The sequence below is a fragment of the Protopterus annectens genome, chromosome 5.part0, assembly GCF_019279795.1.
Source record: "Protopterus annectens isolate FY-2018-M chromosome 5.part0, PAN1.0, whole genome shotgun sequence".
Taxonomy (NCBI): Eukaryota; Metazoa; Chordata; order Ceratodontiformes; family Protopteridae; genus Protopterus; species Protopterus annectens.
Genome location: NC_056735.1, coordinates 1,759,128,349 through 1,759,154,765, shown reverse-complemented (window position 1 = coordinate 1,759,154,765; position 26,417 = coordinate 1,759,128,349). Strand labels below are relative to the sequence as shown.

General features: G+C 37.7%; 1 protein-coding gene across 1 annotated transcript in view; it reads right to left on the bottom strand.

Moving 5' to 3' along the window:
* RUNX1 (RUNX family transcription factor 1) overlaps positions 1–26,417 on the bottom strand; it is a 254,787-nt gene that overhangs the window by 12,334 nt on the left and 216,036 nt on the right. The window contains exon 5 of the mRNA XM_044071554.1: positions 16,820–16,981. Coding sequence (XP_043927489.1) covers positions 16,820–16,981 — 162 coding nt within the window. The remainder of the gene's footprint in view (positions 1–16,819; positions 16,982–26,417) is intronic.

Sequence of the window (26,417 nt, the reverse complement as noted above, 5' to 3'; positions counted from 1 at the left end):
GATAGTGACGGACCTTAGGGTTAGGGTTTGGGTTAAGGTAAGTGGATAGATAGTAGTGTATGTACAGTTTAGTGTAGGGTTAGTTGTAGGATTATAAGTATATGTGTGTGTATTGAAGTTTTTTAGGTGTGCTTGTGCTGTGTGTATGTGTTTCGGAATAGCAAAATTTTTCCCAAGGAAAAAATTTGCTGTTCTGAATGTTCGATATTATGTGGTTTAGATATTTTAGGTTTGATGAAATAGCGTTCACTATTTTTATCTTTCGATAGCGTGATATAAATGCTTTGTTTCTCTGTCCCTTTAAATTAATGTGCCTTATAAAGAAAAATCTAAAATGCTTGTAAGGTCTATGCATTTGATAAAGAAGTAAATAAGAGATTTTTATGTGGTACATTAAAAATGTTATGGAGCTACATATTTTAAGCATTCGGAACCATAACTTCAGTTTCTGCATTTCAAACATTACCTTTTTTTTTTTTTTGCAAGATTTGTAAGGAGAGCACCTGGAAAACCTCTTTCTTCTGGGGAAAGGTATTAATATTATACGTAGTTTTGACAAACTGGGGATGTAAATACACTTTTACAATATAATATTGACAGCGCCTCTGTCACAGCTCTAATATACCAAATTAGAGTTCCTGTTTTGAAAAAACTGTGCAGTAAATTACCTTGCATCATAGAGATTATGTAACACTCTTAATATTAGCTTTGATTTGATAACTACAATTTTCATCTCTGTAAGGAGCAGCAGAGATTCAAAAGCCTATGTCAAAGGAGTATACTTTAGTGAGTTGCCCTAAAATGACATATAATTAGTCTGTGTATGTGTGCATGTGTAATTTTTTGTGTTTGGGGTGCATGTGGAAATTCCACATTTAGTACACGTACATTTTGCCTGTAGAAGGCTTTGCACTAAACACACTGACTGCCAAAAACAGACTAGACAAAATTAATGCTTCTTCAAAAGCACTGGGATGACTCAGTTGAATATCTGCACAATTCAGGTTGTACATTCCTTTAGTTAAGCAGAAAAAATATACATGTGATGACTGCTATCAGACAAGGTGTGACATCTCAGTGTGTGGCTCAGAAGTAGGCTTACTGGTTTATGCAGGTATACTGCAAGTTCAGCTTGCCAGACAGTGGGTGGCAGTAACCTGTAATGTCTCCAACAGCAAAATAAAACACAATGTGTTATTATTGTCTCATACTCTTTAATGTGAGAATTCAGAATTCAAGAAACATGTCAGTTTCTTTTTCATCAATTAAACAAGAGAACACTAACAGACTTGTTCCAGTCTAGTGGGGAATTTCCAAAAAATACAGCAACAGCTTTGAGCTACAGCCTTCTTTGTATCCATCTACCAGAACTCATCAGTGCTGTAATTGCTTTACATGTTTTATCCATTTATGATAAATGGTCATAACCTGAAATAAAATGGACATGAGTAAGTGTCTAGGCAGTAAAACAGCATATTTTATAAAAAGTTGTATAATCTGGTGGCCTTGTTTTGAAAATGGTACCCTGGGTATAGACCTTTGTTAACTCCCACTTAGAAGCCATGCAGCCCACAGTCGGGCCTACTCCTATATTAGCTCTGCTTTTAGAATTCTGACTTCTTTCTTTGGCTTTCTTGGCCTGAACGTATACTTAAAGACTTAAAAAGTAAAAATTCAGAAGTGATGTAGCTGAAAAAAAAATTATTTTGTGTACTCTTGTTTTCAGCAGTCAGTGTTTAGTTCAAAGCCCTCTACAGGCAAACTGTGGTTGCAATAAATGTGGATTTCCAAATGTATTTCAAACACATAAACACACACACACGCACACACACACACACACACACACACACACACACACACACACACACATACACACACACACTTCTTAACACAAACTCCTTATGGAATCATTTGCATATATCCCTCGGGCCTCTTTTTTGGTGAAAATTCTAGCTTGTTTTTATTTATTTATTTTGCCATCTTTCTTTCTTTTGGTGCTCCATCTCAAACTCTGAATAACCATGCCACATTGAGGAGAAAAACATTTCGCTTTTTACTGCAGCTAAAAGTTTTAAAACAAAATCTGGCAACATAATAAACAGACTTTACTGCAGCAATATTTTAATTAGTTCTAAAGCATAATGTCATTTTCCTTATAATTAAAATTAGATAATATGAAAATAATTTAAAAAACATAATATGAAAAAAAGTTAGTGGTGCAACTACATCATTTCATGACTAATTTTATATAACTTAATGTCTAGCTAGTGCTTTCTTCTTCCAGCTTTTTCTGCATGAAAAGAAAAAAAAAATCTTTCTCCGAGTTGGCTTTTTCCTATAACGTGTTTGTGTTTGAATTTCTCAAAAGTCCCATATTTTCCTGGTTCTCTGGCATGGCTTTTGAACTCAGAATCCCAACGTGATGACAACTGTACTTGTCAGGCATTTAGGCTGAAAAACCTGCAGAACTTGAGCATGTGCTTCTACAAAGGATTACATAAAAAAGTTAACGATACATTCCAATGTTCTTAGATGTAATCAGGTAATATTCTGGAAATGCATAAGAAGGTACGTGGCTCATGGCGAATTTCATGCTGGCAATCTAGCAACTTCATTTGTCCAATTACTACAGCAAAACAAGGCTTGAAATGATTTACTGGTCGATGACTACATAAACTTTTGGGTTATTGGTGTAGCAAGCAAAAAAGCTATGTATGTAAGCTGCAGAAACTGGAACTTCTGTAATGCATTTTTTTTAAAGTGAACTTTGTCTGATGATACATCCCTTTAATGGAGCATTATACGCCTTTATGGTAGATGGAAGCATAAAGTACAGTTGAGTACACTTACCATAAATGTACATGTTCGAGTGTATTCACTGTTGCAGTCATTACATTTGGGTTATCTGCTTGCAGGTAGCCCTCAGTCGGCCTGATTAACAAAGTCTTGGGTCCTGCGTCCGTTGCTGTCCCTTCTTCCATGACGTCAGGTTGTCAGGGGTATAAAACATGCAGTCGACGCCACTGCATCAGTGTTTCTTGCCCCAGATGTCAGGTGCCCCCCTAATGGGAAGCAATTAAATATAAAAGTACAATGATATACCTCCAACAAAAAAGCAAACACACCAAAAAAGCTTTTAAGCATAGTAAAGGAAAGTAGAGGTATAGCCAAAAGAAGTTAGAAGGCTGGAGGGAGGGTAACCAGGACTGCAACAGTGAATACACTCGAACTTCTACATTTATGGTAAGTGTACACAACTGTACTATGTTCTTCATGTTTCACTGTTGCAGTCATTACATTTGGGTAGATTCCCAAAGCTATGGCTGGGAGGAGGAATTTAGATAGCATTAGGACCAGCTATAAGGCCCTGCAAGACTGCAGTGGCAAAGCTAGCTCTGGATTTAGAGAAAATTGGCAAATGATAATGCTTGGTGAAAGTATGTACAGAACTCCAGGTAGCAGCTTCTAGGATGTCTCTGGTAGGGACGTCTCTGAGAAAGGCTGTAGAGGTAGATGCAGCCCTGGTGGAGTGAGGTCTGATCCCCTGGGGAATAGGTTTTCCATGGTGCTTATAGCAGAAATGAATGCAATGACCTATCCATTTAGAAATGGTTTGCTTTGAAATAGCCTTCCCCTCTGCCTCTGCAGCAAATGCCACCAGCAGTTGTTCAGATTTCCTTTGAGGTTTAGTCCTGTCCAAGTAGAATCTAAGTTGTCTGTGCACATCTAAGGAGTGCAGTATCTGTTCCCCTTTGTTCTGTGGATTGGGAAAGAAGGTTGGCAAATGAATGGACTGATTAAGAGCCACATTGGATACCACCTTGGGCATGAAGGATGGATTGGTCCTGAGGGACACCCTGTCTGCATGAAAGATGATGAAAGGCTCCAATGCTATAAGGGCCTGTAATTCAGATACCATTCTAGCTGAAGTGATTGCTAAAAGGAAATCTGTTTTCCAAGAAAGAAATTTTATATCTGCAGTAGCAGCTAGCTTAAAAGGAGGTAGAGTGAGTTTCTCCAAAACAAAGTTAAGGTCCCAGGCTGGGGTTGGAGCTCTCCTGGGTGGTCTCAAATTTTTGGCCCCTCTGAGGAACTGCTTGAGCAGTGGATGAGAGAAGAGGGGAGGTTCTGTGTTATAATGAGCTGAAATGGCTGAGGCATGGATTTTAATGGAGGAAAAAGACAGTCCCTTGTGAAGCATCTCAGTTAAGTATTGTAAAATCTGAGGTAAATTGGGCTCTGCTGTGCTCATCCCTTGAGAATGGTTCCAGGCACAGAATCTTTTCCATTTTTCAGCATAAGATTTTCTCGTACTAGGCCTCCTTGTCTCTAAAATGATATCCATCACAGGTTTACTGAGTGATGGTAAAGGAGAGATTATGTAATTAGCCAGGCTGCAAGGTTCAGTGTTAGAAGCTGAGGGTGCAGAATCTGGTTCTCCTGCTGAGACAGCAGGGCAGAAGTCTGAGGCAGGTGGCATGGAGATAACCATGACACATTGCACAGGAGGGACTACCAGTGTTGGTGCGGCCAGTCTGGAGCAATCAAAATCATACTTGGTTGGTCCTGTTTGATTTTTAGTAGTACTTTGGGTAGCAAAGGCAGAGGGGGGAAGGCATAGACGGATAGGTTTTTCCAGCTGAAGGACAGAGCATCCATTTTCCAGGCTTGTTTGCGGGGAGTCCTTGTGCAAAATTTGTCCAATTGGTAGTTCTGGGGGGAGGGAAGCAGGTCTATATCTGGGCTCCTCCATTTGCTTGTCAACATGTTGAAAATCCTTGGTTCCAGTTTCCACTCATGTTGGTCCATGGGGTTTCTGCTTAGTCCGTCTGCCAGTGTATTTAATTTTCCTGGCAGGAATTGAGCTTGTAGGTGCACTTGGTAGCTCAAGGCTGTGTTCCACAATGCCATGGTTAGTCTGCAGAGGGGGTAAGAATGTGTACCCCCCCTGCTTGTTTATGTACCACATAACAGTGGTTTTGTCTGTCTTTACCATTAGTTGTCCTGGAAGAATGTGGTCCTTGAAGGCTGTCAGAGCATTCTGTACAGCTAACATTTCTTTTTGATTGATATGCAGGTGCATTTGACTTGAGTTCCATTTGCCCTGAATGCACTTCCCTGTCAGGTGAGCCCCCCATGCATAGTCTGATGCATCTGTTGTTAGAGTTTGGGTGGCAGAGGGTGGTGTGAAAGGTAGTCCCTTGTTCTGGTGGCAGGTCTCTGCCCACCAAAGGAACTCTAGGCATAATCAAGGTATGATAGGAATCATTGCTTCTAGATCCTGAGAATGTTGACCCCATAGGCTTTTTAGATACCACTGTAGTTTACTCATATGCAGTCTTGCATATGGAATTAGAAGAATGCAGGAGGCCATGAACCCCAAGGCTTGCAGTATTTGTCTTGCAGATAGCAGGGTTTTTGTGGCCATTTGTTTGCAGATGGTTGTCAAATTAATTTGTTTCTCTGGCGTGAGGTAAGCCATCTGGGAAGTTGCATTCAAGCTTGCTCCCAGGAATATAATTTGTTGACAGGGTACCAAGTGTGATTTATTTTTGTTTATGGTATACCCCAGACAAGTTAGAACCCTTTGAACAAAGGCCAGATGCTTCAAAAGTATGTCCTGGCTTTCTGCCTGAAATAAGACAATCGTCCAGGTATGGGTATATTTGAATATTTCTTTGCCTGCAAAATGCAATGACTGAAACTAGGCACTTTGTGAATACCCTGGGTGCAGTAGATAAGCCAAAGGGCAGTGCAGAGAACTGATAGTACGTTTAGCCTGCTTTGAAGCGTAGGTATCTTCTGCAAGATTCCCTGATTGGGATGTGCCGGTATGCTTCTTTTAAATCTAGTGTTGCCAACATGGTGTCTTTGCCTAGCATAGGAAGTAATTGGTGAAACGTCAGCATCTTGAATTTTGGAATCTCCAAAAAGGTGTTTAGAGTAGACAGATCCACGATAGGACGCCATGAATTGTCTTTTCAGGGTACCAGGAAAAGTCTCGAGTAGAAACCTTGTCCCTTTTCCTCTTCTGGTACCAGTTGAATAGCCCCCATGTTTAAGAGAGAAAGTGCTTGTTTTTGTGCCTCTGCCCACTGATTTGGGGGTAGGTCCAGCCACCCACTTGGTGTTGGCACCGTGTGGAAGTGAAATCTGTATCCCTGGGACACTACATTTAAAATCCATTTGTCCTGGGTAATGAGTTCCCAATTCTTTGCATGAAGAGCAATCTTTCCCCCCAAAGGAGCAGTTAGCTGATAAGTGCTTGGAAATTTTAAAAGGAAGTCAGTGAAACAATTTACCATAGTGGGGAGTCTTATTACTCCCAGATTTGGAAGTGGCGGCCCCCCACTGCTTAGTCCTGTGTGTCCCCTGGGACTGAAACCTGGGGTTTTTGCTGTGTCTGGGTTTGGCTTGAGAAGACCTGGAAGGGGCTGAAAAGGACCAATTCTTAGAGGGCCAGTGCCTACTTAATCAAGGAGGCTGAACTTGTAAGAAACATTTAACAGTTTGCATAGTTTTAGCTTTATCTTTCATCTTTTTAAGAACTTCCTCAGCCTTGTTGCCAAACAGGCGGCCCTGATTTAAGGGAGCATCCAACAATTTAGCTTTAACATGATCAGGCAAAGACTGCTCCTTAAGCCAAGCATGCCTTCTGAGTACAGACCCAGTAAAAGCAGCCCTGCAAGAGGCCTCTAATGAATCAAAACCACACTGCAAAGTATGTTTTCCAACTTGTTCAGCAGAATGCATTAAATCATGCAATTCTTTATTTTCCACACAGTCAGGAATCAACATAATTTTCTGTTTAAGCAGTCCAATAACATGTTGCTGATACTTTAACATATGAAAGTGGCAGTTTAAAGCCCTAATGGCCAAGGTTGCAGAAGTGTAAACCTTCTTACCCCATCTATCCTGCGCCCTAGTGTGTCTATCAAAAGGGGTAGGATTTTTAGCAGTAGAAGCCTTAATACCCTTGGGCCCCTGTGAAATAGTCTCTAGATCTGCAATAGGATTTTTAAAAAGAAACTTGTGGGACTCAGGGACCCTGTAGTATCTGTCAGGTTTTCTGGGAGCAGGAGGCAAGGAATCAGTGGCCAATTTAGATTTCGAAAAAGCATCATCGACAATGTCTAGTACAGGAGGATTAGCTAAAGGCCTATGCTGAGTTAGGAGAAGAAAATCCCTAAGCCTCTTTTTTGAATCAGAAAAATCCTGGCTTTCCCAGTGGAAATGCTCTCTTAGCGTATGTAAGGTTCCCCCAAAAAAAAATCCTCAAGAGAGGAAGCAGAGGGAATGGAGTTCTCTGCATCAGAATCTTCATAAGTAGATAAGGGCAAATCCAGATCATCAGAAGAATCAGAAAAAACAGAATCCTGATCGGAAGATTCATAATTAACTTCAGTCCTAGGCCTCTTAGAAGGGGGGGGGGGGTGGCTAGTCCTGATTAGAGTTATTAGATCTACAGCCATTCTTATCACTTGTTTTTTAGGTATAGAGGCCTGAGCATGTGGTCTGGGCATCGTTTTTTTAGGCATGGTTCGAGATTTAGGCCTAAGTAAAGAAGGAGGCATCAGTTTAATATGCAAGTCCGTAGGCCTGAATACACCCTCAGAAGCCGGTGCCTGCACAGCAGCTCTGGACCCATCCAAGGTAGAGACATCCGCGGGTTCCATAGTTGATGCATCTCGTGGCATACCGGACTCCGAATGGGTCTCAATAGAGGCCTGCGAATCAGAAGTAGCGGGTATCAAGGGCTGCAAAAGTGCCTCACTGAGTACCAGCTAACTGGCGACTGGCTTAGGAGAAGCGTCGTCAGCAGTTTTGGACCTCGGTGGCCTGTCTCTGTCTTTATCTTTGCGTTTTTTCGGAATACCGGTAGTCGGATGGTTAAACGACGACATTTCTGGATAATTAAACTGAGAACCAAAATACTTAAAGGCGAAAATATACTGACGACAGACAGTGCGCTGATTAAATAAAGCACACAACTGACAGCAAGGTACATTGTGGTCAGGGCCTAGGCAAGGATTACAGTAAGAATGAAAATCTTTATGAGGTATTTGCTTTCTACAAGTAATGCAATTACTAACTTTTGCTGACATTGGTAAGGAGCAAGAAAAAGTTTCCCCAATGGGGTACTTAGCTTTAGTTGAAGGCTTCGGTTCTGAAACTCGAAAATGAAAATTTCAGGAGTCGGCCAACCGGCACTTGTGAACTGCTTCTGCTTCGGGGACCGCATGGCAAGAAAGACTAATATAATGGTGCCGGCTGCATGTTTTATACCTCTGATGACCTAACTTCATGGATGAAGGGACAGCAACCAACGCAGGACCCAAGACTTTGTTAATCAGGCCGACTGAGGGCGACCTGCAAGCAGATAACCCAAATGTAAAGACTGAAACATGAAGAACATCTGTCTGGTTCAGGCTTCATATACCAGCAATTTAAAAGGACTGTGGGCCAACGTCTACCAAACTGAATGGAAGACACCTGTCACACCACTTTGTTCTGTAACACAGTACAAGCAGAATTTACACTACTCTTTGCCTACTCTCTCTTCTGGCACCTTATTTTGTGGCTCATTTAGATATCTGATAAAATTCTGCATCTTTCAAACTCTCCTGTGGAACTACTTAAAGCTCCCTCACTTAGGATACAATTAATATTATTATAGCTTGTGTACTGACAGCATGACAAACTATTGCATATCAGAATGACAGTGGTATCACTTTATCTGTGGTGCCAAAATGAACAGCAGTACAAGTCCTTTAAAACAAAAATGCCTTGCAGAAAGAAAGACTTCCTTCAGCAAACATAAAAATATAATTTACTTTATGTGCCCTCCCTCACTTAATATAATCAACGATACGGTCACTGCATCTTGGGATAAAGGGATCTACTCCCTTGAAATGGACCTTGGTGAGTCTCTTTTACCAGTGGTGTTATATATTTGGTGAATTTCTTCAAGTAAAACACATCCAAACTGGTAACAATTTTGCTCATAAGGCTGCAGTGAAAGCAAACTCAGAAGTGTGCACTTCTACAGCACGGCATTTGTCATGATAAATTACTTATGAGTATTCCATGAATCTTCCCTATCAAACAGCTCACTGACCAGTGATCTTACCATTTGAAAATATACTCGGTTCTGAGCTGCTGTGACCTCAGAGTAGGCTACATTTGGCAGGGGGAAGGGTGAGACTCATTCCTAATCCCATCTCAGAAGAAGGTTTTAGACAAACAGATTTTGGCAAAACAGATTTGGCAGACTGTGTTTCAATTGGTTTACTATTACTGTATTGAAGTGGACTCGGTCAAATAATCGTATCATTGACTCACGTCCAAGAAAAGTTACACTGCCGAATTCCGATATAGCCAAAAATACAGTCCGAATTTGACCTAGGAACAAGTGTTAACATGGGTTAAGATAGTGGTGAGATTTGTACTTTGGATATATCAAAGTTCGACAGTTTCAATGTTCAAGTTTCAGACTTTGCGCAAAGTGGATTCGACCATGTCCACTTCAATAAAATGATAGTAAACCGTTTCAATGAACAGTTTTTATCTGTAGTGTGCCCTTGTTTAAGGATATCTACAGAACCAGTTCCACTGCATTTGATGGTATTTCATACCTTGGCTAGGCTTCTTAGAATGCAGATCTCTCTGTAACACAGAATGCATTGTAACTGATAACAGCAAACACAAATATGGTAGGTCCATACTGACTGAATCATTTTAGGTAGCTAACTTACTAGTGTCTGGTCCCTGGTCACTGCCTCAGATTCTACAGTGCTGGTCAAACATAAATGCAGTATGGCAGATTACAGACGCAGCTCTCTATTTATGTAGTATGGCATCAGTTTATCATGGTATGCATTTGGTTAATAAAATGTTTACTTAACTTTACAAATGAGTTGGTAGTAAGGAAGGCCTGGCCAGTTTTATAGAAGGGTATTCTAACCTGATATGAGCTGTTACAGCTTCCCTTTCCAATGTAAATGACTCTTGTTGCAGCATTTTTATTTAAACTTCATCTAAAATAGATGAGCATTTTTCTTGCTGTTCTGAATTATCTTTTTTGACATTTGCATCTCAATTAAAATAACTCTACCCATTGTCTAGGCAAAGTACTATCAGTAACAGGGCAAGATGATTTTCCTATCTAGTTCTGGGAAGCCTCAACTGTAAATGAAAACATGCTTATTTATTTTTTCTTCCCTACAACATTTCCTTTGTACCTTTTAAATGCCTACTTTGTAAAAAAAAAATGTTTCTCCTGTTCTCATTATGCCTTATGGCAGCACTTTTAAATCTACCAAAGCCTTCAAACACAGTTAATAGAAGAAGCATACAAAACTGGAGTCAAAACAGTACTTTTTTCTTCTTCTTTAATAAAATTGACATGTAACATAAAACTGCCCTGGTCATGTGATCGTTGCTAGGCTGCACACAAGGTACTTTTGTTTCTGTTTTATAAAGACCATGTGCAAAATTCAGTGAAACAAACTGCATTTAAAATACTGCTATTGGTTATATGTTAAATTATATAAATTCCATTCCAGAGGCATAATAATTCATTAAAAAAACATGTTGCTAAAGTACTACAACTTTTAGTCTTCACATTTAATTTAATAAGGAAAGAGGAAAAACAGTTTTGTATACATTATATGTTATGTTAGGTGATCTAAATTCTGTCTAAAATCTAAATTTATCAATACAAATGCCAGGGAACAATTAGTCAGAGTACCCACTGGGGGAATAACATCTTGGATTTTGTCCTTACTAATAAGGGAGTGTCTTGCACCATCCCTTGTGTCTTCATACTTGTTAGGTCTGACCACAAACCAGTCTCCTTCGAAATAAAACTAAATCTAGTGATTCCTTCCACACAAGGTACCTTTAGAAATTTAAGACACACTACCTACTCCAGAGTAATACACTGACAAGCTTCAAATCCCCATTAAACGCAGTTAACTCCACTGAATATGCAAAAGTGTACATCACCACACTATACCAGCATGTAAACAGCTGCATGACGTAGGAACAAGTGCTGGGCAATCATAGAAACAAACCGACATGGTGGAACCATAATATCAACAAGCTTTATAACAAAAAGAAAGTAATTTTGACCAAAATTAAGAAGAGTAATTACCAGGATGTTAGGGGCCTTGTCATTGAAAACAACTCAGAAGCTTAATAAAATCCACCAAAGCAAAGTTTGAAGCTAAAATAGCCACCCAAGCCAAAGGCAGTCACAATGTATTTTGTTAGATATTGTAAACCACAAAAACAGTTGCTAAAAAACTAACCACTATATCCCAGCAATTCCACTTCTCCAGGTTTCTTTAGTTGAATCCATTTATTCAGCAAATCCAACTCTGAATAAGCAGCAGCAAACTTGATACAAAATCCAATAAAAACAGCAACAGACTGATACAGTTCAAATGTAGCTAAAATAGCAACTTTTTGTAACACAAAAACAGCAACACTGTAACCTCGTAGCGCCTCGGCCAAATAGCCTTTACAGAGTAACTAAACTACACATGACATGCACTTTTATATTATAAGCATTAATTAATCAATTACAAACTCATCTAAAAACACTTATCAATTTCATTAATTGATTAATATACTAAATTCCTACTTTTAATTATCAAACACAAAAATTATTTTATCACTAAATAAAACATTTCCAATTGCATTCCCTGTTAAGTTGTATGGGTTGCAGTATATATATTTAAGAATTATAATAGATTCCTTCTTTCTTAAAAGATACTTCATCCTACTCTCAATAATATATTTAGAATTAATTTGTTCTAAAATAGTAACTTTAAATGTTAAAGGTACCCCTCCATGGTTTTTATCACAATGTTCTGCCAAAGGGCTTACTATTTTATGATTTTTCATATCTCTGACATTTTTCTCATCTATTTTTTTAGATATGTTCATAATTTTAAAAGCACAATACAGCAATGTGCTGAGCTGATTGTGAACGATGTTACCTACACTGAGGCAGACGTTGTAGCTAACTCACTGGCCAATAAATTTAGCTTTAACTTTACCTCTCTCTCCCATCCATCTGTCCCTCTAGATATACCTGAAACTGGCGTAACTCCAGCTATCACAAAAGACCAAATTCTAAAAGTGCTATAGAAAGCTAAAGATACTGCACTAATAGGTCCTCAGAATATTCCTGGATGTAACGTAATAGCATGAAGCATGATTTAGCCACACCCCTAACAACATTGTTCAATCTCCTCCTCCATACAGGTTTTGAAGCACATGAATGGAGAACAGTTACAATCATGCACCTGCATAAGGGAGGACCTTCCTCAGACCCAAGCAATTACAGACCCATACGTCTGACCTGCCTCACATGTAAAGCCATGGAAAGACTTATCATGGAATTAGTCAATCAGGACATAGGGAACCTCCGAACTTTAGACCTGTCTCAATTTGGATTTGTCAAGGGCAGTTCATGCTTACTCAACCTGGTGGATTTTTTTGGAAAATGTCACCAACACAATGGATGCGGTCAAAGCAGTAAACACCACATACCTCAACCTGGCAAAATGTTTTGACAAAATTCCTCAATCGGGCATAGTAGAAAAGCTAAATAAACTGGAAATAACCCCCTAGGTCACCTGCTGGATTGCCATCTGGCTCTCAGAAAGAATGCAGATAATCAAAATAGGGGATGTTACCTCCACAAAGAGACCAGTCACCATTGGAGTCCCCCAGGGTTCTGTGCTGGGACCTCTCCTGTTTGGCATCGATTTTTCTGAAGTAAAAGCCAATACCAAAGGGCTCTGACTGGTTTGAAAATGACTGCAGGTTAGGAGCAGTCATTGAATCCCAAAATGACTTAGCTATTCTGCAGAAAGGTTTAACTCAAATAAATAACTGGTGTAAAAAATATGGCCTGAAAGTAAATTCCAAAGAATGCATTACTGTAGCCTTTGGGAAGTCATCTACTTCAGAGAACTACCACATTGACAATACGCCCCTAAGAGCTAACCCAATTGTTCAGGATTTGGGAACTTATGAGGACAGTGAACTAACTTTTAACCAACATGTGTCTATTATGGTAAGAATATCCTTCTGCATTGCGCAGCTTCTTAACAAAGGGATTCTGTCTAGATCTAGGGATATTATTGTCCCCCTTTACTCAGCCCTCATTAGATCAGTCATAGGATATAATGTCCCCTTTGGCATGTATCTGTTCAGATGCATGCACCAACTGGAATGTCCACAGAGATACCTTACTAAAAGGATACAAGGCCTAAACAACATGTCCAATATGGACCGACTCAAAAGCCCTGTCAGTGTGCTTGGTATCCTACAAACTGCTAAGAGGTGACCTGTGTCTGGCGTACAAAGCACCATCCTACCTATTAATGATGGATTTACTGCACATTGGCACATCAAATGGCATCAGAAATACTCGGTCTAGGGATCTAAACCCCTTCTGCAACATTAACAGAATGGTTTAGAGGGACAGGTATATTTCACAGTGGATACTGCTGCTAGGGAACAGATTCCCTTTCACATGAAATAAAGTTCATTCCTAAATGCAGCTTTGATCTATGGATGGGAAACAAAAAAATGTATACCAGGTCTGCCCCCTGTGCTACTAATGGACAAATACAGCTCCTAAATGGTTTATTCCATGCAAAGGTCTCCTAAAATTATTTATGGCATAATCCTAGTTATTCTCATTAGGGATGATATATAATTATCGACCATGGATGGGTTAGGCCAATCTATAACCAAATGGGATTGGCTATTTTGTGCACAAAAAGGGAAATTGGCTAGGCTTAAAATGGCCCATAAGGACAGTTAGCCTAGTACTTACCTATGAACCTATGCATACTTGACTAACTGATTTACGGTGTGAGAGTATGGCTGCAGAGTTGCTTTATATGCTTTGTCTGCATTGACCACCATTTCACTAATGTACCCATCTATCACTTCAGTGGCTAGACTCTCTCCCATCCATAAAATACTTCACGTTGTCTCCAAGACATTCTTCTATTGTGTACACTGCACATGTTTACTTTAAACAAAGAAACTCTTAACTACCTGTTGTGCTATAAACTAGTCAAGGTTTCCATACACAGTATGCCAGTTTTCTTTTTCATGCATGGAGTGAGCTTTCAATCAATTTCATTTTATCCACTTTATTCAGCCCTGTGAAAAAAATGTTCTTATTCACTGTAATAGGGTCTAAAGAAACACATATCTTTGCACTTAATTGGCCTGACAAAACTTAATCATGGTCCATATATTTTATTCCCGAGGTCAGATTTGGCTTCTTTTCAGCCTCTGCACACATGCTGAAACTGTATTGCCCTCCTACACTACTTCTTAGTTTTTAATTTGCAGCGGATTCCTGTAGTCTCTTTATGATTTCATGAAGAACTATTTTAGTTGCAATTTTCTGGACAAACACCCTTCTATTTATACCATTATGGAGACAGTTTTTCCTGAAACATGCACACTACAAATAACAAACGGGATCTCACTGCATATGCTGTATGAATTATGTCTTGCTTTATTTTTACTGGTTAATGTTTTTTTTTCATATTTCCTGGTATCCTAGCTCTCTTCTCATTCGCCACCTTATATTTGCGTCTTTGGAAAAGCTCAGTGTTTGAACCAAGGCTGCCTTACAGTTCTGTTGCTGTTACTAGCTTGTGCCAAATAAATATTCTTATGATTTAGCTTTTCTCATGAGCATCATTCTTTACTTCTTTGCACCAGCTCGGGACCTAGATATGCCTGACCATTCCTCCAAAATTAATAAATCATTTCCTTTCTAATTATTTTTGTCATCTACAAAGGAACCTTCTTTCCTATCAGGTGCAAAAAATTCACAACAGAAAATAAGAGTCCCGTTCTTTAGAACTGAGCCATTTTTGCCTTAAATGGTAGTGTCATGCCAATTCATTCATTTCAGCTGCTTCCGTTCCATTTCCATTCCACCCACTACCCACCTTACTTCTCTGATACCTTCCTTCAGGTTAGTTAATTCACATGATGCATGTTTTGCAGGAGTCTAGACAAACAACACACACAGCTCTTCCCTAGTATATTGGTATGACAGTAGATTTTTAAGACATCCATTCCATCTGCTAAGCATATTTTTCTTTCTTTGAATCCATTCTCTCTGCAGCCTGAATAATTTAGCCACAATTCTTTTTTCTCATGCATGCATAATATCATATTTTTCTTTTGATTGCTATATACTGCATAGCTTTACCAATTTATGAATGTCAAACTACACACTAATGTATGTAAAAGAACAAAGGATTAATGGATAGGTGCAGCCCTTGTGTTTATGTGCATTCTTGCCATGGAATGCTTTCATTTTTTAAGATACATAGTTATACATCACATATTCCATGTACAAACTCGTTCACTTAGAGGGTTTTATACATACTGATGACAGTCACATGACAAAAGACTATGAACAGAATTTTCTACTCAAGTGCTGTTATGAGGACAATCCACATTAAGCTAAGTATGGATTAAAAAGTACAGTAAAACTTATCTAATGCAACAGACAGACGATCAATAAATACGATGTTACATGAGCATGAGAAACTGGGAAGTAACAATATAATGAAATGGGCCCAAAGGAAATATGTGCATACTTTACAAATCACACACGGCCTGGGCACAACAAGTAGAACAAAGCACCTCCACAACTGAATTACAGCACACTGCCACAGCTCCCAGGCTTCCCAGGTAAAAGAAATGCATGTACAGTGTGCACAGGTCTGCTTACATAATACAAATTCTTGAGGTCTGTTGTTGTATGAGCCAAAGCAGTTTACTTAAAACAGTCAGTGTTCCTTTATCACCCTGTTAACAAACAAGCATTTGTGCATAAAGGGTCTCCTCAATTAACAAACTAGTAAAGCAAACAAAACAATCCTGTTATTGCAACTTCAAGGGGCAATGACCTTTTTTACTAAAATCCATAGGAGGAATAATTCCATATTCACTCTGGACTGCTTTGTCATATAGGTCATTTAATTTTGTGATGTGCTCTAGAGTAAACCTGGACTGAGTCTTTTGTTAGAGACACATATTTTAGAGTTCTTTCAAGGGCTGATAAGCAGAAGCAGAATCATGCAGATGTGCTGAATGCCTTGTAATAGACCGGTAATTCCTGAAAAGGGAATACCAACAGCACATTGCAATACAGAAACGTGGTACAACATGCTGATACAGCCATAAAGACAATGAAAAAATGAGCTTCTGGGTCATACAAGGACAATTTAAAGAAAAAGAACATTTCCTTCAGATATGAAAAGAACAATCTGCAAAAATGCAATCAATTTACTGCAAAGTTTCAATTTGTCCATAACCATTATTCATTGTGTGTGTGTGTGTGTGTGTGTGTGTGTGTGTGTGTGTGTGTGTGTGTGTGTGTGTGTGTGTGTGTGTGTGTGTGTGTGTGTGTGTGTGTGTGTGTGTGTGTGTGTGAGAGACTGTCTATGTTTGTGTTTTTATCTGTGCATTTCTGTATGCAGGAACAACTGTATGGTATATAATTCAGCAAAATACTCCAAATCACAAATGTATATTTCAAATTTTCCTACAGATGCACTGGACGTATTTACAACTAATTTAATTTTTAATGTTAAGAGACTGAAAACCATTATGTCTGAGCTTCTTTTGATGAAATTATTACTTTTCACTGTCATTTAGTGTATTGTGTTGAGACATATTCATAGATTTCTTCATTTTGTTTGTGTTTGCCTATACAGTTTGCAGTGAGCATTTTCTCCTTTTTGATTGACCGTACCTGAAAGTCTGGTAGAAAGTTCAGCAGTTAAAGATGCCATGCTACTTGGGCGTCCAGGAGAAATTGGTGTTGCTGGATGGACTGAAGATGTTGCAATTGGCCCCAAATACTGATAAGACTGGTCATATGTCCATGGTGGGGAGGGCTGGACTTGCCTTGTATCTGAAACAAAATGGAGAAGATGAAACAGAATAAGAAAATTAATTCAAATGCAGAATTTGTAGACAACATGTTTGTATATGCTGTATGTATATCATCATTATCACACCTACTGTTTACATATCTAGGGCATATAAATACTGATTTTTTATCTTTAATGAAAGAACACTGCCATAGGGGGGGGGTGGCCAAGATGCCGAAGTGTTAGCAACACTTTTCTGATGCTCTGTCTATAAAGATTGTTTCTGACATGATTTTTAGGTTCTAACCTAAAAAACTTTGAAGTTTTTTCTCACAAGTTATACTTTTTGATACTGTGGATTATTTACATACAAGAAATAAAAATTTTAGAGTTTGTATCAAGAAATGTCTTGTCAGAAGTTCTCCAGCTCTGTACAACTGGACAAAACTATGAGCTACACAAGAGCCTCTCCTCAGCACAGTTCTATGAAAAAATAACTTCACACAATAATTTCCAGCATCCAGGACCTCTCAGTGAAGAAGGATAATTTAGAAAAGATTATGGAGAACATGCAAAAGGAAAGTAAGAAATAAGGAAATTATTACCAAGCATTCAGGAACAAACAGCAGCCATAGAGGAAACTGTAAATGACATTGATAGGGGACAGATGGAAAATGACACCCAGATTGACTTCCTCCTAAAACAGAATAATCATTTCCTTGAGAAAGTCGAAGACCTGGAGTCCAGATCAAGAAGGAACAATGTCAGAATATATGGGGTACCCGAAAAGATGGAAGGAAGTAATATGGTCCAATTCTTAAATGATTGGTTGCCTAAAATACTGAATCTTCCTGAGGCTTTCTCATTTGGGATTGAAAGAGCTGACAGGTCTCTATCCAACACATCTTTCTCTAAAAACCCTAATGCAGTGAGATCTATCATAGTTACATTTTTATCTACACAGGACAAGGACTTAGTATTAAGAACAGCTTGGTCAGGAAATGCAATACAACTTGATGGGAAAAATATAAGGTTTGATAATGACTACACTTCCACTACAATAACAAAAATAAAAGAATGTGTCCCTCTCATCAAAAGCTTGAAAAAAAGCTGATATAAAAGCTCAGATCTTGTTCCCCACAAGAATTAAGATTACTCTCTCAGATGGACAAAAAATATTCAATAATCTCAAAGAAGCTATTTATTTATTCATTGCAAACAGATCCATAAATGAATCTTCCATCCCCAAACTCTGGCTCTCAGCCTATATCCTTCTTCTCCACAAAGGAGGCAAAAATACCAGTGTCTCTAACTTTCGCCCTATTGCTTTGCTCTCTCCAATCTCCAAAATACTCAAAAAGTGCATCCACAGCAAACTTATGCCATTTCTGACCCAAAACAATCTGCTCACACACACACAGCATGGTTTCCTCCCAGACCACAGCACTATAACTGCTCTTCTCTCTTTCCTTGAAAGTGTCAATCAACCCGAGATTCAGGACATCTAGTTTCTACTGTTTTACTAGATCTGTCTAAGGCATTTGACACTATCTCCCATAATGACTTACTCTGTCATCTCTCAAACCTTCACCTCTCTCCAAAAACTTTATCCTGGTTCTCCAGTTATCTATCAGACAGATCTCAAGCTGTTAAATGGAAGACCTCCATCTCTTCCTTCTTACCTATGCCAGCTGGCGTACCACAGGGATCCATCCCTGGGCCTATACTTTTTAACATCTTCATCAATAACTTTCACACAGCCATTCCTGATGCCAAAATCATTCAATATGCAGACAATTCAACCTTAGTCTGCTCCACCACTAACATCTCCGAATTGCTGACAAAAACCCAAACTGCATTCTCCACAACAGAAAACTGGATGTGCCAAAACCACCTCTCCCTCAATGCAAATAAATCTAAAATTTTACTATTCCCCACCTATTCTGACAATAAAAATGAATTCAAAGTCCTTAGCCAAACCAACTCACCTACAGAAGTGGTCCCTTCCGCAAAACTCCTAGGCATAACTGTTGACGAACACCTCAAGTTCGATATCCATATGCAACAAAACATTAAAAAAAAACACCAAAAGCTAGGTATGTTGTATAGGAATAATTGCTTTCTCTCCAATTCCACTAGGCATACTCTGGCCTCTACTTATCTCCTTCCTTCCTTACTATACGGTGCTCCTCTCCTAACTAACCTGTCCTCTTCTACTACCTCCAAACTAGAACATTGCTACAACAAAATCTCTAAATTTGCTACTAATTCCAAAAATTTCATCCACCACTGCCTTACCAATCCTTGAACCGGCTTGAACTTCCAAACCACCTCGACTACCTGCAACTCTACATGGCACATAGACTTGTATTTCAACCTACAAAATTCCCTGCTCTGACTAATATCCTTCCCCCCTATATTCCTAACAGAACCCTCAGATCTGAGCACCAGAAACTAATCACTATCCACAAACCTAACCATCCTGCCAGCCAACTGCTACTCTCCTATGCTCTAGGCAAAAAATGGAATTCCCTTCCTTCCGTTCTAAGAACTACACCTAACTCTATAAACTTCAAAAGCCAACTCTTCAAATACTTGTCCACCAAATGGAAATGCACCTGCCTCTATCCTACTTAATCCTTGCTAAGTCTATATCCTAGAGGTCCCTTCCTCTGGTACTTAATCTCTCCGCAATCTCCCACAGTCATATACCTATGAGCTTATACAAACTCTCTGTAACTCCTTTAACTTCTCTCTCACTCAACCCACTTTACAATTCCTAGAGCTATGCTGACACGACTCAAATTTGTAAATAATGTAAATATTGTGAATAGTTCCCTACTTCAAATTTGTGTATGTAAAGCAAGCATATCCAAAATTCTTCACTATTTGCAACTGTCTTTCACACCCAACACTTAAGTGTCCTTGCTCTAACAAAACTGTAAAATCCATTACTTCTCTCTCAATGAATTTTAACTATGCTTGTTGGAAATGATGAATTGTAACTGCTGTAAACAATGTTATCTTGTATACTCCTGCATTTATTGTAACTGAATTTGTATAATGCAATCTTTGAGCTTTTCTCCCCGGGCCTCCACTGAAAACGGGTCATGTTGGCCCAGTGGACTTCCCCGGTAATCAAACGGAAAATAAATAAAATAAATAAATAAATAAATAAAGAAGCAACAGAGTTTGTCAGAAAGAATAAACTGTTGGATAAAATAGAAGATATGGACATTTCATTACCTAGTCTGAAAAGACAAGCAATCAATGGTAATCTTATTTACAAAGGATAGATATACAAAGAAAAAACTAAAAGGGAAATAAATGTATTAATTGTCACTTGTAATATTATTCATCTGACAGAATTTATCCAAATGCTTTAAAGTCAAATGAAGAAATCCTAAGGTAAAGTTAAAAAGTTTCTTCTATTATATATATATATATATATATATATATATATATATATATATGTGTGTGTGTGTGTGTGTGTGTGTGTGTGTGTTTTTTTACTGATATTCACTAAATAGATCTATACACAAACAGACAGTTCAGTCATAACCTTGTTGCTGATTACTTGATTAGCAGTTTTATATAAGCACCAACTGCTGCTGGTATACTGTTAATTTTTCATATATTTCATGTGTGCCTTTATACAGATTAAAAAAAAAAAATATATATATATATATATATATAATATAAAGTTAGTAACATCTTAGAGGCACTATATCTTTTTAGCAAAACTGCTGATGGAAGGTGAAAGTAATAATATGTGCTTTTGACTTGATGGTGTGCATTGGGAGCTACATGGGGTTTGGGGGGCAGTGACAATACACTTGTCAAGTTTACTCTCTTATTCTACTATGCTGAAAATGAGAGTAGAAATGTGTAGAAACTGATATTTTGAGCTCACAATTGAGTATATATGTTTTAAATCTTAGTGTCTTTTTTACTGTATTCATTAACATGGTGGGCATTGTCAGTTTTGATGTTATACAAGTTTCTGGTATAATAGTTTCCTTTTTACCATCAACTTGATGGTTGTGCATGTTTAGTTTCCTTTTTTTTCATAAACAGATGTAAATCTTGCTAATTCTGTCCTCGAGATGATTTCTACCGCTAGAATGCTTAAAGCTTCACCTACCTAGTGTCTTGAGTGCAGTACAGCCATTTTTTTCACTCACAGCAAATTCCCTGTTGATTTACTATGTGAAAGAAGGAAATGTGCGACCTTTGAACTTTCGTCATCACTGTTCGACGCTATGCGATGAAAGGGATATCAGATTTTGGTTGCCGGACTCCAATACGAACTGTCTCAGCTTTCCTATACTTCAGGGATTTAATCCTATTTGAAACTGTTCAAAAAAGGTACTGGAAACATTTTCATTCAAGCTATTCAGTGATGTTTTTTTTTTTTTACATGATAATCACGTTTTATTAACTGGATAAATGTAAGAAGTTATTTTTAATGCTCCTAATGCTGAGCAGTGTTAGGGTAAGCTGATTCTGTCTGTTAAATGTCTGTTAATTGCAAAATGAGGTATTGTGATACTTTTGGCATATAAGCTTGCACTATGATAAGCTATATGGGAAAAAGAAAAGACATGAATAGTATTTATAGGCTTAGCAATATGTGTATGGGATATCTTATTTAAACCTAATGTCAACTTAAAGGTTATGTGCAAACATGATAACATATATTACTGATCTTACATATATGCATCCTCTGGAAGATTCATGCAGTCACATAGATGGGCTAGAACATTTATATATATATATGTGTGTGTGTGTGTGTGTGTGTGTGTGTGTGTGTGTGTGTGTTTATATATATATATATATATATATATATATATGTATGTATATATATATATATATATATATATATATATATATATATATATATATATTTATTTTTACAATAAATAGTATGACGTTATAACAGGGGAAAATATAATGTTCAATACATGAGTCAATAACAGGATAGGACAACATTCATAATTTTAGAGGTATCTCTTCATTGTTTCTCATAACAGTGGCGGATCCAGGATTTTGCAAAAGGGGGGGTGCAGTCTGGAACACTACAGCATACATCCACAACCCCTGTCAGGCATTTAGAGTACATATATACTGTACAATCTTGTGCGCAGAAGACTTGCATCCCACCTCCACAAGATGATCCTACATGACTGCAGGGCCCACAGGATGATAATCTACTACCTCCATCACCAGCTATACTGAAATAACCATCATCAGCATCAGCTGATCATTGTGCAGTAGTCTGTATATGTAGTTAATGTACTTTAAGCAATACTCCATTATAAACATACCTAAGTAAGCAGTAACATTCCCTCCATGGTGCACCCACATCCATGCCCCAGTGATTCCAAAAATGGAGTCTTCATGTTTTACTAAGAGTAACAAACAGACATTATCTATTAATTCTATTCATTGCTGTGAGGACCTTCCACTATCCCACAGCAGACCAAGATCCTGGACCTCCTCCTTAGCGTTGTGCTTAATGACATTAATTCTAGAATGGCTGTACTCCATCTTCCATGCCCACCAATGATATTTACATCCATGACCACCTCAACCCACTTGTACTGCCTCAGCTCTTGATTGCCATCTTGACCCATACGAAGGGTGACATCTGTTTAGTCTATGCTAACAATCAGCTCAACCTCCTGCTTGGTAAAATTCATATTTGTTTTCTAGCCACTCACTGAAACACAGGTGACAAGACATGAAGTCATTGTTATAATGGCTAACTTCTTCCACGCGCAGCCAAATAAATATGCAGGCCAATAAGAAAAGCAAGCCTAAGAAATATACATGGTAGTAAATGAAATGCTTAGCCACATTCTTTCAATTTATTTATTTAATTAAATCTGCTATCCATACTCACAGACTGGACCTATTTTAGCTACAGCCCCATTAATACAGCAGGATCACAGCAAGAAATGGAGTTAAAGTTAAGGCTGATAGATAATGTGAAAATTACCAAACTGTGTTACGGGAAATCAAATCTAAAAATATTCACATATATAAAGTAACCAAATTGTGTGCAGCGTCATACAAAATGTTTACTTACAGTCATGGAATATGCAACTCTCACTCGCAGAGCTTCTAGTTAAAATTACGTGAGCGAGTGCAGAATGTGTTTGCATCCGCGTTGGCACATGCGTGTGTGAAGCCGGGTCCTCCTTAAAGGAGAATACACTGGCACTGTGGATGTAAACACGTTCTGCACTCGCGAGTGGAGAGATTTTATTTTTTAAAAGCTTTTTATTTTTTTTCTGCCTTCATGTTGTGTGAGTTAACCAAAAGGGGGAAGCGCGTGCCCCTGCGCCAAAGCCTAAATCCGTCATTGCATAACTCTTATATAATGTTATCAGTAAAAAGTTCACTTAAGAAATCCTTGTTAGCATATCATTCTCGTTGTTTACTTCTGAAATGTGTGTAAAATATTAGTAAAATTAGAGTTAGGTTATATCCTTTTTTACATTCTATTCTAAAGCCTTATTATCAATTACAAAATATAAAGGGTTTGATGTAAAGATGACATTAAGTTAGTTAAAACCCTTATAATGCAAGTGTAAATCTTTGTGTTTATTCCATTATTTTACTAACAGATGTTTTACTATTTAGCAGTCTCGAGGTATTTATCACTTGAAATAGAATGGTTTGTGACATTGCTACTGGACACTTTATTTTATGTTTACAGTTGTTGATTAAGATAGTTAACTTACAGTTTAATGACACCCTAAAAGGGTTGTTTAGAAATCTTACATGGGTCAGGAGAGTCATCACATCTTAAAACATATTGTACTATTTGTAAAACATAGAAGCATTAAACTAACAACCGCTATCGATTGTAGGGTGATAAAAGGTGGCTTTAATGACTTGTTCATTGAACCGGGAATTCCAGATTCCATGCTTGGTATTGTATACAGTTCTGATTATATACTAGATATGTTTAAAGTTAAACTTTTGTCCATAATAGAACACATAATACAAGAATGTTTCTTCAAATGTGTCTATATATAAATGTGTTTCGCTAGGTTTATGTGAATACCTTAAAACAAACAGTGGACATTGCTTTCATACAGGAAACTCACTTAATAGAAAAGGATGTGACTAGATTGTTTTTAATGGTTATTCAACACGTGTTGCTTCTCATTACCAGACCAAGAGGAGGGGCACTATGACTTTGTGGAAAAAATCCTTACTGGTACCTAAGATTATTGATTCATATTTGGACAAAAATGGTACGTTAAGTATGGTAACTTTGGAAATAACTAGAAAATACATCACCTTAGTTAATGTATACTGGATACCTGGTATCAGAGCAGAAATAGCAAACAAGTACTTAGAACTAATCTCACTTAAAGCTAAAGGAGACATTACATGTGCAGGAGACTTTAACTGTATTCTTCCTAAGAATGACACTACTAAGAATGGTAACTTTAAAATGTCAGCAATAGCTAAAAAAATACATAATTTTATTACCGCTTCAAACTTGAGGGGTATTTATACCATAAAAGAATCAAAATCCCTACAATATACACATTACTCTTGTAGGTTTGGCACCCAAACAACTACTGACAAGATATTTGTTACTTATAATCTAATATCTAAGATACAGGAAGTTAGGATCAGCTCATGCCCATTGTCCAACCACAATGCTATTTTTTTAAGTGCACATAACACCCAGGGACTTGATTTACTGGCAAAGATTACCTGCATATATTACCAAATTAAAGGATTATAGAGAATGGCTGTTAGCCGCGGTGGTGCAGCAGTAGTGTTGTTGCCTCACAGTAAGAGGTTCTCCTGTTCGATTCTCGGCTGGAGTTCCTTCTGTGTGGACTCTGCATGTCCTCGCCGCGGATGAGTGACCTTCGAAACACATGCGTGAAAGGGGCGTGCCTTCACTGAAGGTTAAGCATCAGGCTGGCAACTCGACACCATAAAAAAAAAAAATCTACTGCCAATCATTAGCGGACCGGAGTTCCGCTGTGGCAATCCCTAACCAGGAAAAGCTGAAAAGACAAACAAGAGAATGGCTGTTAAAAGAAATAAAAACCTTCTTAGACTTTAATGATAATAATGAGACCTCTAGAATTATACTTTGGGATACATTTAAATCATACCTATATGGGAAAACTAAAAGTTGGTACTTAAACAAAAAGAAGGAATGAGATCAGGAGTTAATACATATACAGTCAAAAATCGATATGTTAAAAAAGAACTTGGACAAAAAAGATGTCGCACAAATTTCTGAAATAGAACAGCTGAATAGGACATACACAGAAATTTTGAATCATAAAGTAGCAATAAATCTAGAAAAAAATAAAACTACAAACCTAGTCTACTAATCCCAAGAACATGCATAGACTTGCTTTTAAATCTAGAAGCCTGACAAAAGCTAATCATATTAAAGAAAATATAGACAACTCCATGAAGAAACCTAAACACGTAACAGATTTAAAAGAAATATTTGAGGCCTTTAGAACACATCATGAAACAGTAAATAGCACCAATCTAAATAACACTGATAATAATATGAGAGACAAATTTCTGAAAGACAACATTGATAAGAGGTTAACAAAGGAGCAAAACTTCAGACTTCTTAAATCTATATCATTAAGGGAACTTAAGGAAACAATACAAAACATTAAAAACAATAAGGCCCCAGGCCTTGATGGACTAATAGGAGAAATACATAAGATACTTCCGGATGACACCCTGAAGATTCTAATAGAAGCTTTTGAAGAATTCAGAAAGAATGATAGCATTTTCCTTCATGGAAATATGCTATGATTTCACCTATTTTGAAACATGACAAGGACTCTAATCTTATAACATCTTACCATCCTATTTGCCTTCTGAATGTGGATTACAAGATTTTTACATCAATTCTAGCAGATAGAGTAAACCATTTTTTTGCCAAAATAATAAAAGATGATCAAACAGGGTTTATTTCACACAGGGAAGTCCAAGATAATTTAATTAGACTACTAACATTAATAGACTATGCAAACAAAAAAAAAGAGGGAACTAACAATCATCAGCTCGGACTTGGATAAAGCGTTTGATTCTTTAAGTTGGCCGTATTTATTTAAAGTATTAGAAATCTATAACTTTTCCTCGAATTTTCTAAAATTGCTAAGTAAATTATACACTACTTCTATATCATACATTAAAATTGGAGCTTTATTGTTAGGACCACTTAAAATATTGAAAGGCGCACCAAGCAAGGGTGCCCTCTATCACCCTTATTATTTGTTTTATCAGTACAGCCCTTAGCTAACTATATAAGAACTAATGACAAAATAAGCAGCTTTCACATCAATACAAATTATAACTCCAAAATCCAGCTCTTTGCTGACAATATCCTATTAACAATTGGAGACATAAATACTTCAATTGAACACCTTATAGAATCTCTTCATAACTTTGAAATGATTTCAGGCC